The sequence below is a fragment of the Anomaloglossus baeobatrachus genome, chromosome 5, assembly GCF_048569485.1.
Source record: "Anomaloglossus baeobatrachus isolate aAnoBae1 chromosome 5, aAnoBae1.hap1, whole genome shotgun sequence".
Taxonomy (NCBI): Eukaryota; Metazoa; Chordata; class Amphibia; order Anura; family Aromobatidae; genus Anomaloglossus; species Anomaloglossus baeobatrachus.
Genome location: NC_134357.1, coordinates 5464435 through 5479565, shown reverse-complemented (window position 1 = coordinate 5479565; position 15131 = coordinate 5464435). Strand labels below are relative to the sequence as shown.

General features: G+C 51.6%; 1 protein-coding gene across 1 annotated transcript in view; it reads left to right on the top strand.

The window, feature by feature from the left end:
• The first annotated feature begins 4632 nt into the window (after nucleotides 1–4632).
• Nucleotides 4633–15131, top strand: part of LOC142310608 (pancreatic triacylglycerol lipase-like) — a 35097-nt gene continuing 24598 nt past the window's right edge. Inside the window, exons 1-7 of the mRNA XM_075348124.1 lie at nucleotides 4633–4670; nucleotides 4787–4797; nucleotides 5686–5840; nucleotides 5934–6059; nucleotides 9695–9829; nucleotides 13814–13922; nucleotides 14553–14672. Of these exons, the coding sequence (XP_075204239.1) occupies nucleotides 4633–4670; nucleotides 4787–4797; nucleotides 5686–5840; nucleotides 5934–6059; nucleotides 9695–9829; nucleotides 13814–13922; nucleotides 14553–14672 (694 nt within the window). The remainder of the gene's footprint in view (nucleotides 4671–4786; nucleotides 4798–5685; nucleotides 5841–5933; nucleotides 6060–9694; nucleotides 9830–13813; nucleotides 13923–14552; nucleotides 14673–15131) is intronic.

Here is a 15131-nt window from a genome sequence, read left to right as displayed (position 1 = left end):
ACCGACGGCCTAGCTAATTAACCGATTGAGGGCAGGATTCTAGGTCCTGTGCCAACCTAAGTTCCGAAAAGTAGACAACCACCCACAGAGGGATAGGGCATCCGCCAGGGATCAGTAGATCCCACGGGTTAGCATCTGACGGGCACGGCTCCCAACCGAAGGACCTGGAGCAGACTCCTGCGTTACACACCGGGAAGTCTACACAAGTGCAGAGGAAAGGGGCATTGACCACCGGCCCGGGTGTGGGACCAGATACACCCGTCTGTGGCAGCCGGCCACCATCACCTTGGTTTACCAAAGGACTTGTGTGTTTTATTCAACTTTGAGTAACATTCCCGGCCTGATATAGATATAGATATGTCCCGCTCCTGGTATATATCCTACTCCTGGGCCCCTTCTGGTATATATGTCCCCATCCTGATATACTGCATATGTCTCCCTCCTGGTATATACAGTATGTGTGCACTCTGTGGCTTATATATATGTGCACTCTGTGGCTTTTATATGCATGCATTATATAGGTTTTCTATGTGTGCACTCTGTGGCTTTTATATATGTTCACTCTGTGGATTTTATATATGTGCACTCTGTGGCTTTTATATGTGTGCGTTATATGGGTTTTCTATGTGTGTACCCTGTGGCTTTTATATATGTGCACTCTGTGGCTTTTATATGTGTGCATTATATGGGTTTTCTATGTGTGCACTCTGTGGCTTTTATATATGTGCACTCTGTGGCTTTTATATATGTGCACTCTGTGGCTTTTCTATGTGGGCACGATTTGGCTAGATTTGCAGGGAGGTGGAGAGATCAGGTGGCGCTTTTTCTCACCTTTACTCCTCCTTCCATTTTGCAGGTATGAGCTCATTATCTGTTGGTCTAATCATAAAAAATATCACAAATTATCCGAAAAGACGGAGTGATCGCAGCATTCACTCCTGGAGACCATTATTGTGCAGCCGCAGTCACATTTTCTGGTATATGGCGGTGGAGGGTGTACGCGGCGCAGGAGCTGTGACATAACACGCAGCCTCGTGTGCTGTGCACATAATGCTGCCTATTCCGGGCACGGCCTTGGATATTTTAGCCTCACGGTTTTGTCCTTCGCTTCCATAGTAAACAGACCTTGTCAGACCTCGGTCACCTGCTGTTATATAAGGGCCGCTGCAGTCCCATGTAACTCAGGCTGAATCATTACATAATGAAAAAAATCTGCCCTTAATTACACACGTTGCGTTTTCTTTCAACTGTTTCACAATCTCTTCTTGCTGTTAATGAGCTGGGATATTCAATGTTCTCATCCAGAGGGGAAGGTCTGTCCTGCTCACAGCTGAGGACTTGTTACAATGTATCTTTAAAAACAACCGATACATAACCAGCCACCTACATGAGAGAAGGCCGATGGCGACCGCATCCGACTGAGGACTGTTATACTAAACCCAAAAAACAAGACGGGTGTGAGGAGCAGAAGGACCGTCCAGGAGGACGGCGCGGCCGGTGAAGTTACTACAGTCTCATTATTTATGTTCAGAAACTTTCCGTCTTTTACCATTAAATTAAAAATACAAAAAAACGCTATATACAGCGCCGCCGTAGTGTGCAGTACTGCAAAAAAAGGATATCTGATAAAAAAAACAGAAATAAAACACGACACTGACCTCATTCTCCACTTTATTAAACAGAAAAAAAATCCCAGCTGCTTCAACCAAAGCGAATCTGACCAACAAAGTCTATGGAGCCTCGTTGTGACACCTCATAGACTTCGCTTACAGGTAGTTCTGGGGGGTCCTGCGCAACATTACCGCTCATCAGAGTCGCCGAATCACACACAGCGTGACCTGGAGGAACCTGGCGACTCAGCGACTCTGAACAGTGGTAATGTTACTGATGTTTTTTTCAGATATCCGGTGGATTCCCTGGACTACCACGGAGGTGCCTGGACTACCATGGAAGTGCCTGGACTACCGCAGATCTGTGTGGACTACCGTGGAGCTGCCTGGACTACCGTGGAGCTGTCTGGACTACCGTGGAGCTGTCTGGACTACCGTGGAGCTGTCTGGACTACCATGGAGCTGCCTGGACTACCGTGGAGCTGTCTGGACTACAGTGGAGCTGCCTGGACTACCGTGGAGCTGCCTGGACTACCGTGGAGCTGCCTGGACTACCGTGGAGCTGCCTGGACTACCGTGGAACTGCCTGGACTACTGTAGAGCTCCCTGGACTTCTGTGGAGGTGCCTGGAGTACTGTAGAGCTGCCTGGACGTCCGCGGAGGTGCCTGGACTTCTGTGGAGCTGCGTGGACTATAACAGAACTGTCTAGGTTTTTTTTTTAATAAAATGCTAAATGAGGAAAACTTTTGGGGAGTGTACATTGTTTTTCCAGTGTGTTTCTTTTTTTATTACTGGGTTAGTAATGGGGGTGTCTGATAGACGCCTCTCCATTACTAACCCCTGGGCTTGATCCCAGCTGTCATTACACATCAACCCTATAAGTATTACCCCGATTTCCACTGCACCAGGGCAATCTGGAAGAGCCGCGTTTCGGACTGTTGTCTGTCTAACTTTGAAGACATCATATAAAATGACCAGATATCACAGAGATGTGGATGTTCTCTACTCCTCGGATCAGACCCTATTTGCTCCTTTTCTCTTCCAGTTTATCACAGAGATGGGGATGTTCTCTACTCCTCGGATCAGACCCTACTTTCTCCTTTTCTCTTCCAGTCTATCACAGTGATGTGGATGTTCTCTGTTCCTCGGATCAGACCCTATTTGCTCCTTTTCTCTTCCAGTCTATCACAGAGATGTGGATGTTCTCAGCTCCTCGGATGAGGCCCTATTTGCTCCATTTCTCTTCCAGTCTATCACAGAGATGTGGATGTTCTCTACTCCTCGGATCAGACCCTATTTGCTCTTTTTCTCCTCCGGTTTATCAGAGATGGGGATGTTCTCTACTCCTCGGATGAGACCCTATTTGCTCTTTTTCTCCTTCGGTCTATCACAGAGATGTGGATGTTCTCTACTCCTCGGATCAGACCCTACTTTCTCCTTTTCTCTTCCGGTCTATCACAGAGATGTGGATGTTCTCTACTCCTCGGATCAGACCCTACTTTCTCCTTTTCTCTTCCGGTCTATCACAGAGATGTGGATGTTCTCTACTCCTCGGATGAGGCCCTATTTGCTCTTTTCTCTTCCGGTCTATCACAGTGATGTGGATGTTCTCTGTTCCTCGGATCAGACCCTATTTGCTCTTTTTCTCCTCCGGTCTATCACAGAGATGTGGATGTTCTCTGCTCCTCGGATCAGACCATATTTGCTTTTTTCTTTTCCGGTCTATCACAGAGATGTGGATGTTCTCTGCTCCTCGGATCAGACCCTATTTGCTCTTTTCTCTTCCAGTCTATCACAGAGATGTGGATGTTCTCTGCTCCTCGGATCAGACCCTATTTGCTCTTTTCTCTTCCGGTTTATCACAGAGATGTGGATGTTCTATGCTCCTCAGATCAGACCCTATTTGCTCTTTTCTCTTCCGGTTTATCACAGAGATGGGGATGTTCTCTGCTCCTCGGATCAGACCCTATTTGCTCTTTTCTCTTCCGGTTTATCACAGAGATGTGGATGTTCTATGCTCCTCGGATCAGACCCTATTTGCTCCTTTTCTCTTCTGGTCTATCACAGAGATGTGGATGTTCTCTGCTCCTCGGATCAGACCCTATTTGCTCTTTTCTCTTCCGGTCTATCACAGAGATGGGGATGTTCTCTGCTCCTCGGATCAGACCCTATTTGCTCTTTTCTCTTCCGGTCTATCACAGAGATGTGGATGTTCTCTGCTCCTCGGATCAGACCCTATTTGCTCTTTTCTCTTCCGGTTTATCACAGAGATGTGGATGTTCTCTACTCCTCGGATCAGACCCTATTTGCTCCTTTTCTCTTCTGGTCTATCACCAGAGATGTGGATGTTCTATGCTCCTCGGATCAGACCCTATTTGCTCCTTTTCTCTTCCGGTTTATCACAGAGATGTGGATGTTCTATGCTCCTCGGATCAGACCCTATTTGCTCCTTTTCTCTTCTGGTCTATCACAGAGATGTGGATGTTCTCTGCTCCTCGGATCAGACCCTATTTGCTCCTTTTCTCTTCTGGTCTATCACAGACATGGGGATGTTCTCTGCTCCTCGGATCAGACCCTATTTGCTCCTTTTCTCTTCCGGTCTATCACAGAGATCTCTTCTGGTCTATCACAGAGATGGGGATGTTCTCTACTCCTCGGATCAGACCCTATTTGCTCCTTTTCTCTTCCGGTCTATCACAGAGATGGGGATGTTCTCTGCTCCTCGGATCAGACCCTATTTGCTCTCTTCTCTTCCGGTCTATCACAGAGATGGGGATGTTTTATACTTTGCGCATCTTTTCCAGTTTTTCCAGTTTATCAGATAGATTTGGAAATTCTGTATGTGTCCCGTTTTCCTCCTCCCTTTAGAGATCTGTAAATTTCCACACTCAGAGATTTATTCGGCTCCATATTTCCACAGCAGCAGATGTATTAATAGAAATATAGAATAACTGCGCTTTCATCATTAATTCGGCAGCCAGGTCCCTCCCCTGAATTCCTCCGGGTGTATATATATACACTATGAAGGTGCAGCTGATTGTGGCTCTGAAGGCGCAAAGGTGAGTGATACATTGTATCTATATCCTGCACTGACCAGGCCCACGTCCAGGGGGAGCTCTAACCTCATCTATATCCCACAGATGCTTCTCCTCTGGACATTTGGTTTCCTCTTCAGCGCTGTGAAAGGTAAAAATCCCAAAATATACTAAATCTGCAAATATCAACACATCGTCCTCAAAACATCTGCACAGTGTGATCATAACCATCACACCTGCCCCTACAGGACACGAAGAGCAATCACAAATTCCACCGTATTCATTATGTAATGTATGTACACAGTGACTGCACCAGCAGAATAGTGAGTGCAGCTCTGGGGTATAATACAGGAGGTAACTCAGATTCAGTAATGTAATGTATGTACACAGTGACTGCACCAGCAGAATAGTGAGTGCAGCTCTGGAGTATAATACAGGAGGTAACTCAGGCTCAGTAATGTATGTACACAGTGACTGCACCAGCAGAATAGTGAGTGCAGCTCTGGAGTATAATACAGGAGGTAACTCAGGCTTAGTAATGTATGTACACAGTGACTGCACCAGCAGAATAGTGAGTGCAGCTCTGGAGTATAATACAGGAGGTAACTCAGGATCAGTAATGTAATGTACACAGTGACTGCACCAGCAGAATAGTGACTGCAGCTCTGGAGTATAATACAGGAGGTAACTCAGGCTCAGTAATGTATGTACACAGTGACTGCACCAGCAGAATAGTGAGTGCAGCTCTGGAGTATAATACAGGAGGTAACTCAGGCTTAGTAATGTATGTACACAGTGACTGCACCAGCAGAATAGTGAGTGCAGCTCTGGAGTATAATACAGGAGGTAACTCAGGATCAGTAATGTAATGTACACAGTGACTGCACCAGCAGAATAGTGACTGCAGCTCTGGAGTATAATACAGGAGGTAACTCAGATTCAGTAATGTAATGTATGTACACATTGACTGCACCTGTAGAATATTGAGTGCAGCTCTGGGGTATAATCAGGAAAGTGACTCTTGTCTATCTTTTTGCAGGTGCAGAGGTTTGCTATACCCGTGTTGGCTGCTTCAGTGATGCCAAACCATGGGCTGGCACCATAGACAGACCCATAACCAAATTATCATGGGACCCATCAAAAATTAACACGCGCTTCCTGCTTTATACCAGGAATAATCAGAACAGCTTCCAGGTGAGGCTCCTGTTATACCGCGTGCAGGGCTGTGTGCTCCGGATGACACGATCTAGCTGACCATCCACATGTACTGTGTGTGCTCTTCTCCAGGTGATCAGTGCCACGAATCCGTCCTCCATCTCCTCCTCAAACTTCCGAACTTCCAGGAAAACCCGATTTGTGATTCACGGCTTCACTGACAGTGGAGAGGCCTCCTGGCTGTCTGATATATCCAGAGTAGGAGGACTGATCTAATACAACGTTTTTTTTTCTCAGAATGCTCTCTGCTCGTCTTATTTTTTATCCTCCAGTCACCTCCAGAGGAGCATTCACTCTTCTGCTGTTGCATCGTGTCTTATTCTGCAGTCACCTCCAGAGCTGCAGTCACTATTCTGCTGTTGCATCGTGTCTTATCCTCCTGTATCCTCCAGAGCTGCACTCACTATTCTGCTGTGACATATATGTCTTATCCTCCAATCACCTCCAAAGCTGCAGTCACTATTCTGCTGTTGCATCGTGTCTTATTCTGCAGTCACCTCCAGAGCTGCACTCTCTATTCTGCTGTTGCATCGTGTCTTATCCTCCTGTATCCTCCAGAGCTGCACTCTCTATTCTGCTTTTACATTGTGTCTTATCCTCCAGTCACCTCCAGAGCTGCAGTCACTATTCTGCTGTTACATTGTGTTTTATCCTCCAGTCACCTCCACAGTTGATATTGGGGGTAATTATAATGAGGGTGATTGTTGATGTTTTGCTGGTGGCCGTGATTTGTGCCAGGTTCATTATTGTTGTGTGATATTAGGTTATTGTCCTCACCTTTAGATACAATCTTTCTGTCTGGAGCTGTCCTCACTTATCACTGCGACTTTTTAAAAGATAGCAATTTAGAAATTTGTTTTAAACCTCATGGGTAAAACGGAGCTGATAACAGTCAGTAAATAGGTGACAATCGAGGAAATGGCAAAAAAGGCAGAAATATGTGTGAGACCACAGCGAGAAACAGCGTGTGCGAGAAACAGCGTGTGCGAGAAACATCGTGTGCGAGAAACATCGTGTGCGAGAAACAACGTGAGCGAGAAACAGCGTGTGCGAGAAACAACGTGAGCGAGAAACAGCGTGTGCGAGAAACAACGTGAGTGAGAAACAACGTGTGCGAGAAACAACGTGAGCGAGAAACAACATGTGCGAGAAACAACTTGAGTGAGAAACAACTTGAGTGAGAAACAACATGTGCGAGAAACAACGTGAGCGAGAAACAACGTGAGCGAGAAACAACGTGTGCGAGAAACAACGTGTGCGAGAAACAACGTGAGCGAGAAACAACGTGTGCGAGAAACAACGTGAGCGAGAAACAGCGTGTGCGAGAAACAACGTGTGCGAGAAACAACGTGTGCGAGAAACAACGTGTGCGAGAAACAACGTGTGTGAGAAACAGCGTGTGCGAGAAACAACGTGTGCGAGAAACAACGTGTGCGAGAAACATCGTGTGCGAGAAACATCGTGTGCGAGAAACATCGTGTGCGAGAAACATCGTGTGCGAGAAACAACGTGTGCGAGAAGCAACGTGAGCGAGAAACAACGTGAGCGAGAAACAGCGTGTGCGAGAAACAACGTGTGCGAGAAACAACGTGTGCGAGAAACAACGTGTGCGAGAAACAACGTGTGCGAGAAACAGCGTGTGCGAGAAACAACGTGTGCGAGAAACAACGTGTGCGAGAAACATCGTGTGCGAGAAACATCGTGTGCGAGAAACATCGTGTGCGAGAAACATCGTGTGCGAGAAACAACGTGTGCGAGAAGCAACGTGAGCGAGAAACAACGTGAGCGAGAAACAGCGTGTGCGAGAAACAACGTGAGTGAGAAACAACGTGTGCGAGAAACAACGTGAGCGAGAAACAACATGTGCGAGAAACAACTTGAGTGAGAAACAACTTGAGTGAGAAACAATGTGTGCGAGAAACAACGTGAGCGAGAAACAACGTGTGCGAGAAATAACGTGTGCGAGAAACAACGTGTGCGAGAAACAACGTGAGCGAGAAACAACGTGTGCGAGAAACAACGTGAGCGAGAAACAGCGTGTGCGAGAAACAACATGTGCGAGAAACAACGTGTGCGAGAAACAACGTGAGCGAGAAACAGCGTGTGCGAGAAACAACGTGTGCGAGAAACATCGTGTGCGAGAAACATCGTGTGCGAGAAACATCGTGTGCGAGAAACAACGTGTGCGAGAAGCAACGTGAGTGAGAAACAACGTGAGCGAGAAACAGCGTGTGCGAGAAACAACGTGTGCGAGAAACATCGTGTGCGAGAAACATCGTGTGCGAGAAACATCGTGTGCAAGAAACAACGTGTGCGAGAAGCAACGTGAGCGAGAAACAACGTGAGCGAGAAACAGCGTGTGCGAGAAACAACGTGAGTGAGAAACAACGTGAGCGAGAAACAGCGTGTGCGAGAAACAACGTGTGCGAGAAACAACTTGAGTGAGAAACAATGTGCGAGAAACATCGTGTGCGAGAAACATCGTGTGCGAGAAACATCGTGTGCGAGAAACATCGTGTGCGAGAAACATCGTGTGCGAGAAGCAACGTGAGCGAGAAACAGCGTGTGCGAGAAACAACGTGAGTGAGAAACAACGTGTGCGAGAAACAACGTGTGCGAGAAACAACGTGTGCGAGAAACAGCGTGTGCGAGAAACAGCGTGTGCGAGAAACAACGTGAGTGAGAAACAACTTGAGTGAGAAACAATGTGTGCGAGAAACAACGTGTGCGAGAAACAGCGTGTGTGAGAAACAGCGTGTGCGAGAAACAACGTGTGCGAGAAACAGCGTGTGCGAGAAACAACGTGTGCGAGAAACAACGTGAGTGAGAAACAACGTGTGCGAGAAACAACGTGTGCGAGAAACAACGTGTGCGAGAAACAGCGTGTGCGAGAAACAACGTGAGTGAGAAACAATGTGTGCGAGAAACAACGTGTGCGAGAAACAACGTGTGCGAGAAACAACGTGAGCGAGAAAGAACGTGTGCGAGACACAATGCGAGCAAGAAACAACGTGTGTGAGAAACAACGTGTGCGAGACACAACGCGAGCGAAACACAACGCGAGCGAGACACAATGTGAGCGAGAAACGTGTGCGAGAATTCGTGGGAAAGGCCTGATAGACGGCCCCTTGATCATCTGCCCTGATTATTTTCCCCTTGTTTATCTGCCCCCGGATCATTTCATTTGCCCCTTGATTATTTTCCCCCTGATCATTTGCCCCTTGTTTATCTGCCTCCTGATTATTGGCCCTCTTATTATCTGCCCCCTGATCATTTCATTTGCCCCCTGATCATTTGCCCCCTGATCATTTGCCCCTTGATTATTTGCCCCCTGATCATTTGCCCCTTGTTTATCTGCATCCTGATTATTGGTGCTCTTATTATCTGCCCCCGGATCATTTCATTTGCCCCCTGATAATTTGCCCCCTGATCATTTGCCCCCCTGATCATTTGCCCCCCGATCATTTGCCCCCTGATTATTTGCCACTGATTATTTGCCCCTGATCATTTGCCCCCTGATCATTTGCCTCCTGATTATTGGCCCTCTTATTATCTGCCCCCGGATCATTTCATTTGCTCCCTGATCATTTGCCCCCTGATCATTTGCCCCCTGATCATTTGCCCCCCTGATCATTTGCCCCCTGATCATTTGCCCCCTGATCATTTGCCCCCTGATCATTTGCCCCCTGATCATTTGCCCCCTGATCATTTGCCCCCCTGATCATTTGCCCCCCTGATCATTTGCCCCCTGATCATTTGCCCCCTGATCATTTGCCCCCTGATCATTTGCCGGGTGTTTTCTGGATATTGATACATTGTGTTTCTTCCTGCAGAAACTCTTCCAGATTGAGGACAGTAACTGTATCGCCGTGGACTGGAGCGGGGGGTCGCGCACCCAGTATTCCCAGGCCTCCAATAACATCCGCGTGGTGGGGGCAGAAGTGGCGTATATGCTGGACATCCTTCAGGTAATGCTGGCACCTCAGTGCCTGGAGCCGGGGTGTGCGGATATTGGGGCGCCCGGCCCTCAGAATACAGGAGTGACCCCCGGTAATAGACTCACATTGTGGGAAATCTGCTGCAGCCGGAACATCGGCCTCATGGAAATGTTACGGATCCGCTGGGTTTATTAACACTGCGTCTCCTGATATGATAAACACGGCGGAGCGATAGGGATGTATCTGCGATACCCCAGTATCCCCCCGTGTCTGGTGTGGCCCCTCAGATTCACATGCTTCTCCTGTATCCATCAGGGAGTATCACCATCCCGTGACCGCTAGTGATGAGCGAGCTCGGCCCTGCTCGTTAGTCCATCCACCATCGCGGGGCTCGGCCCTGCTCGTTAGTCCATCCACCATCGCGGGGCTCGGCCCTGCTCGTTACTCCATCCACCATCGCGGGGCTCGGCCCTGCTCGTTAGTCCATCCACCATCACGGGGCTCGGCCCTGCTCGTTATGGTGCTCAGATATTTCATCCGTGAAGCAATGACCACAACGGTCAGATTCCATACACTGCATGATGTGAGCCGCACAGCGGGGGACACACAGCCTCGGAGGAGACACACAGCGGCGGGGAGGGACACACAGCCTCGGAGGAGACACACAGCGGCGGGGAGAGACACACAGCGGCGGGGAGAGAGACACACAGCGGCGGGGAGAGAGACACACAGCAGCGGGGAGAGAGACACAGCGGCGGGGAGAGAGACACAGCGGCGGGGAGAGAGACACAGCGGCGGGGAGAGAGACACAGCGGCGGGGAGAGACACACAGCGGCGGGGAGAGAGACACATAGCGGCGGGGAGAGAGACACACAGCGGCGGGGAGAGAGACACACAGCGGCGGGGAGAGAGAGACACAGCGGCGGGGAGAGAGAGACACACAGCTGCGGGGAGAGAGAGACACACAGCCGTGGGGAGAGACAGACACACAGCCGCGGGGAGAGAGACACACAGCCGCGGGGAGAGAGACACACAGCCGCGGGGAGAGAGACACACAGCCGCGGGGAGAGAGACACACAGCCGTGGAGAGACACACAGCCGTGGGGAGAGAGACACACAGCCGCGGGGAGAGAGACACAGCCACGGGGAGACACACAGCCGCAGGGAGAGAGACACAGCCACGGGGAGACACACAGCCGCGAGGGGGCGAGAGAGACACATAGCCGTGGGGAGAGAGACACACAGCTGCGGGGAGAGAGACACACAGCCGTGGGGAGAGACACACAGCCACAGTCTCTGATTGGCTCTCACTACAGCCGAAACAATGTTTTCAGATCTAGTGTGAAAAAAAAACACCCAATCCATCACTGCCCTCAGTCCCCCAGAAATGCTCTGTATTTAGTGGTATGTGGGCGGAGAGCGGACTGACCAATCAGTGGCTTCCATTTTACTCGTTACTCGTCCAAGAGTCCGAGTAGCAGGAATGGAGTAACGAGCATTGGAGGATAGAGCTCGGCCATCACCAGTGACCAGAGAACACCGCCATATAATGCTCATACACTGCTGAAACCATTGTCCTATGTGATAATGTGGCCACATAAAACTGCTACATAGTGCTGAGAAGTAGAGAAAAGAGTGACGCAATAATAGAACCCATCACACCAGAGCCAGGAGCAGACCCCGCACAGCAGAGCCAGGAGCAGACCCCGCACAGCAGAGCCAGGAGCAGACCCCGTACAGCAGAGGCAGGAGCAGACCCCGCACAGCAGAGCCAGGAGCAGACCCCGCACAGCAGAGCCAGGAGCAGACCCCGCACAGCAGAGGCAGGAGCAGACCCCGCACAGCAGAGGCAGGAGCAGACCCCGTACAGCAGAGCCAGGAGCAGACCCCGCACAGCAGAGCCAGGAGCAGACCCCGCACAGCAGAGCCAGGAGCAGACCCCATACACCAGAGCCAGGAGCAGACCCCGCACAGCAGAGCCAGGAGCAGACCCCGCACAGCAGAGCCAGGAGCAGACCCCGCACAGCAGAGGCAGGAGCAGACCCCGCACAGCAGAGCCAGGAGCAGACCCTGCACAGCAGAGCCAGGAGCAGACCCCGCACAGCAGAGGCAGGAGCAGACCCCGCACAGCAGAGGCAGGAGCAGACCCCGTACAGCAGAGCCAGGAGCAGACCCCGCACAGCAGAGCCAGGAGCAGACCCCATACACCAGAGCCAGGAGCATACCCCGCACAGCAGAGCCAGGAGCAGACCCCGCACAGCAGAGCCAGGAGCAGACCCCGCACAGCAGAGCCAGGAGCAGACCCCATACAGCAGAGCCAGGAGCAGGCCCAGTACAGCAAAGCCAGGAGCAGGCCCCGCACAGCAGAGCCAGGAGCAGACCCCGCACAGCAGAGCCAGGAGCAGACCCCGTACAGCAGAGCCAGGAGCAGACCCCGCACAGCAGAGCCAGGAGCAGACCCCATACAGCAGAGCCAGGAGCAGGCCCAGTACAGCAAAGCCAGGAGCAGACCCCGCACAGCAGAGCCAGGAGCAGACCCCGCACAGCAGAGCCAGGAGCAGACCCCGTACAGCAGAGCCAGGAGCAGACCCCGCACAGCAGAGCCAGGAGCAGACCCCGCACAGCAGAGCCAGGAGCAGACCCCGCACAGCAGAGCCAGGAGCAGACCCCGCACAGCAGAGCCAGAAGCAGATCCCATACACCAGAGCCAGGAGCAGACCCCGCACAGCAGAGCCAGGAGCAGACCCTGCACAGGAGAGCCAGGAGCAGACCCCGCACAGCAGAGCCAGGAGCAGACCCCGCACAGCAGAGGCAGGAGCAGACCCCGCACAGCAGAGGCAGGAGCAGACCCCGCACAACAGAGGCAGGAGCAGACCCCGCACAGCAGAGCCAGGAGCAGACCCCGCACAGCAGAGCCAGGAGCAGATCCCGCACAGCAGAGGCAGGAGCAGACCCCGCACAGCAGAGCCAGGAGCAGACCCCGCACAGCAGAGCCAGGAGCAGACCCCGCACAGCAGAGGCAGGAGCAGACCCCGCACAGCAGAGGCAGGAGCAGACCCCGCACAGCAGAGCCAGGAGCAGACCCCGCACAGCAGAGGCAGGAGCAGACCCCGCACAGCAGAGGCAGGAGCAGACCCCGCACAGCAGAGGCAGGAGCAGACCCCGTACAGCAGAGCCAGGAGCAGACCCCGCACAGCAGAGGCAGGAGCAGACCCCGCACAGCAGAGGCAGGAGCAGACCCCGCACAGCAGAGGCAGGAGCAGACCCCGCACAGCAGAGGCAGGAGCAGACCCCGCACAGCAGAGGCAGGAGCAGACCCCGCACAGCAGAGGCAGGAGCAGACCCCGTACAGCAGAGCCAGGAGCAGACCCCGCACAGCAGAGCCAGGAGCAGACCCCGCACAGCAGAGCCAGGAGCAGACCCCATACAGCAGAGGCAGGAGCAGACCCCGCACAGCAGAGGCAGGAGCAGACCCCGTACAGCAGAGCCAGGAGCAGACCCCGCACAGCAGAGGCAGGAGCAGACCCCGCACAGCAGAGCCAGGAGCAGACCCCATACAGCAGAGGCAGGAGCAGACCCCGCACAGCAGAGGCAGGAGCAGACCCCGCACAGCAGAGGCAGGAGCAGACCCCGCACAGCAGAGGCAGGAGCAGACCCCGCACAGCAGAGCCAGGAGCAGACCCCATACAGCAGAGGCAGGAGCAGACCCCGCACAGCAGAGGCAGGAGCAGACCCCGTACAGCAGAGCCAGGAGCAGACCCCGCACAGCAGAGGCAGGAGCAGACCCCGCACAGCAGAGGCAGGAGCAGACCCCGCACAGCAGAGGCAGGAGCAGACCCCGCACAGCAGAGGCAGGAGCAGACCCCGTACAGCAGAACCAGGAGCAGACCCGCACAGCAGAGCCAGGAGCAGACCCCCTGCCATCTATGCTGCGCAGCACTCGGGCCGCAGTCTGAGCACTTTCCTCCCCCGCTCTTGAGTTATAGAAAGTTTCTCCATTTCTTCACTTTGTAGAGTAACTTTGGCTATTCTCCTGGAAACGTCCACCTGATTGGTCACAGTCTGGGGGCGCACACTGCTGGGGAGGCAGGAAAGAGGAAGAGGGGCATCGGCAGAATATCAGGTAATAAAGGAGACACGTGTGCTGTCATAATTCTGCTGTTACATCGTGTCCTATACTCTCGTCACCTCCAGAGCTGCACTTACTATTCTGCTCTTACATCGTGTCTTATTCTCTAGTCACCTCCAGAGCTGCACTCACTATTCTGCTGTTATATTGTGTCTTATCCTCCAGTCACCTCCAGAGCTGCAGTCACTTTTCTGCTGTTACATCGTGTCTTATTCTCTAGTCACCTCCAGAGCTGCAGTCACTATTCTGCTCTTATATTGTGTCTTCTCCTCCATTCACCTCCAGAGCTGCAGTCACTATTCTGCGGTTACATTGTGTGTTATCCTCCAGTCACCTCCAGAGCTGCAGTCACTATTCTGCTGTTACATCATGTCTTATCCTCCAGTCACCTCCAGAGCTGTAGTCACTATTCTGCGGTTACATTGTGTGTTATCCTCCAGTCACCTCCAGAGCTTTAAGCCACTATTTTGCTGTTACATCATGTCTTATTCTCCAGTCCCCTCCAGAGCTGCACTCACTATTCTGCTGTTACAGTCACATTTGTTGTTTGTTGTCATGGAGTAATACCTTGGGCCCATGTGCGGGGGTTCGGGTGCACTGATGGCTGTGTCTGTCCTTTCTCAGGCCTGGACCCCGCTGAGCCCTACTTCCAGAACACCCCCACAGAGGTGCGGCTGGATCCATCCGATGCCACGCTCGTGGATGTCATTCACACAGATTCCAGTCCCCTGGTTCCCAGTCTTGGTCAGTATCTCAGCTGCTCAGCCTCAGACACATGTATCTAATCCTCTAATTGACTGTACATGTTTATAAGTCACGAATAGTAAGAAAGCCTCTAAATATATCTAAAGCCTTGTGCGCACACTGCATTTTTTGCCGCAGATTTGCTGCGGTTTCGAGTGCAGAATTGGTGCGGTTTCGGTTCATAAATTACATGCAGTCCTTCCCCAGCAAAGTCTATGAGAAATCCAAAATGCTGAGCGCACGTTGCTTCAATCCTGCGTTTTTCCCTGCGTTTTGCCATTGACAATGTTAAAAAAAAAAACCGCAGGGAAAAACACAGGGAAAAACACGGGGCTTTTATCATGCTTTTTCCTTGCTTTGTTTAATCAATAAAAAGCAAGGAAAACGCATCCCAGCAAAGTCTATGAGAATCGTCACCGCTGTGCACACACTGCTTCTTTTTCAGTTGCTTTTTTTGTT